The following is a 999-nucleotide window of genomic DNA, read 5'->3' on the forward strand; positions in this document are numbered from 1 at the left end:
GGGTGAACAGGTTCTGCCTGGGGTTCCTCAGGGTTCCACAAGGTGAACAGGTTCTGCCTGAGGTTCCTCAGGGTGAACAGGTTCTGCCTGAGGTTCCTTAGGGTTCCTCAGGGTGAACAGGTTCTGCCTGAGGTTCCTCAGGGTGAACATGTTCTGCCTGAGGTTCCTCAGGGTGAACAGGTTCTGCCTGAGGTTCCTTAGGGTTCCTCAGGGTGAACAGGTTCTGCCTGAGGTTAACCCAGAAACCCGTGATCTAATAAGAAGGTCAAAGGTCACCAGAGAGGCGGTGGGATTTCTGCCTCTGATGGATCTGTTTTTATTTGGGATTAAATAATCCAATAATCTGTGATGTCATCGGATTATAGGCTCACCTGCCTGGTCAGGACCTTCAAGGTTCTGGAGGTTCAGAATCTGGTTTCTGGTTCGGCTCCTGTTTGTTTTTACTGTTTTCATTTCAGAACCAGTTAGTTCTGGTTCCCAGGTCGGATCCGTTCTCTCCTGAACCGGATCTTCTCCGGGAATCAGAACCTGCAGGCAGGAGAACGTTCTGCAGAACTGTTGCCTGTTCTTGCAGCAGAACCAGGACCAGCGGCCCCGGTCTGGTCCGTACCGGTCCGATTCTCACCTGGACCCTTTGAGTCTCCGCTCCGGAAGTTCCTCTGTGATCACGTGAGCTCGGTGCAGCCGCCGGAAGCGGACTCCTGCGGTCTCGTTCATGTTGGGCTGGACTCGGTTCGGCTTCAGTCAGGGTTCTGGACCAGCGGCTGTTGACACCTAGAAGAAGAAGAAGAAGAAGAAGAAGAAGAAGAAGAAGAAGAAGAAGAAGAAGAAGAACCTCTTCTTCTTCTGTGGTTTATAGCCGCGCTCATTTCCGCCTCCTGCTGGAGCAGCGGAGTACTGCAGTACTACCAGTAATCATCTTCTCAAGTTAAAGTAAAAGTATTCAAGAACATTTCCTAATATCAGAACATTTCAGTCCAATTTTCATTTTAAAGAATC

The 999-nt window shown here is 50.2% G+C and overlaps 1 protein-coding gene across 1 annotated transcript in view; it reads right to left on the reverse strand.

Annotated features, from left to right (window-relative positions):
* The window catches only part of LOC107101384 (adipocyte plasma membrane-associated protein-like), an 8,093-nt gene extending 7,294 nt beyond the window's left edge, over positions 1 to 799 (reverse strand). Inside the window, exon 1 of the mRNA XM_015400274.1 lies at positions 626 to 799. Within this exon, the coding sequence (XP_015255760.1) occupies positions 626 to 717 (92 nt within the window). The 5' untranslated portion in view covers positions 718 to 799. The remainder of the gene's footprint in view (positions 1 to 625) is intronic.
* Between the last annotated feature and the right edge of the window lie 200 nt (positions 800 to 999).

This window comes from Cyprinodon variegatus, unplaced genomic scaffold (assembly GCF_000732505.1).
Source record: "Cyprinodon variegatus isolate N-32 unplaced genomic scaffold, C_variegatus-1.0 Scaffold1090, whole genome shotgun sequence".
NCBI classification, from domain to species: domain Eukaryota; kingdom Metazoa; phylum Chordata; class Actinopteri; order Cyprinodontiformes; family Cyprinodontidae; genus Cyprinodon; species Cyprinodon variegatus.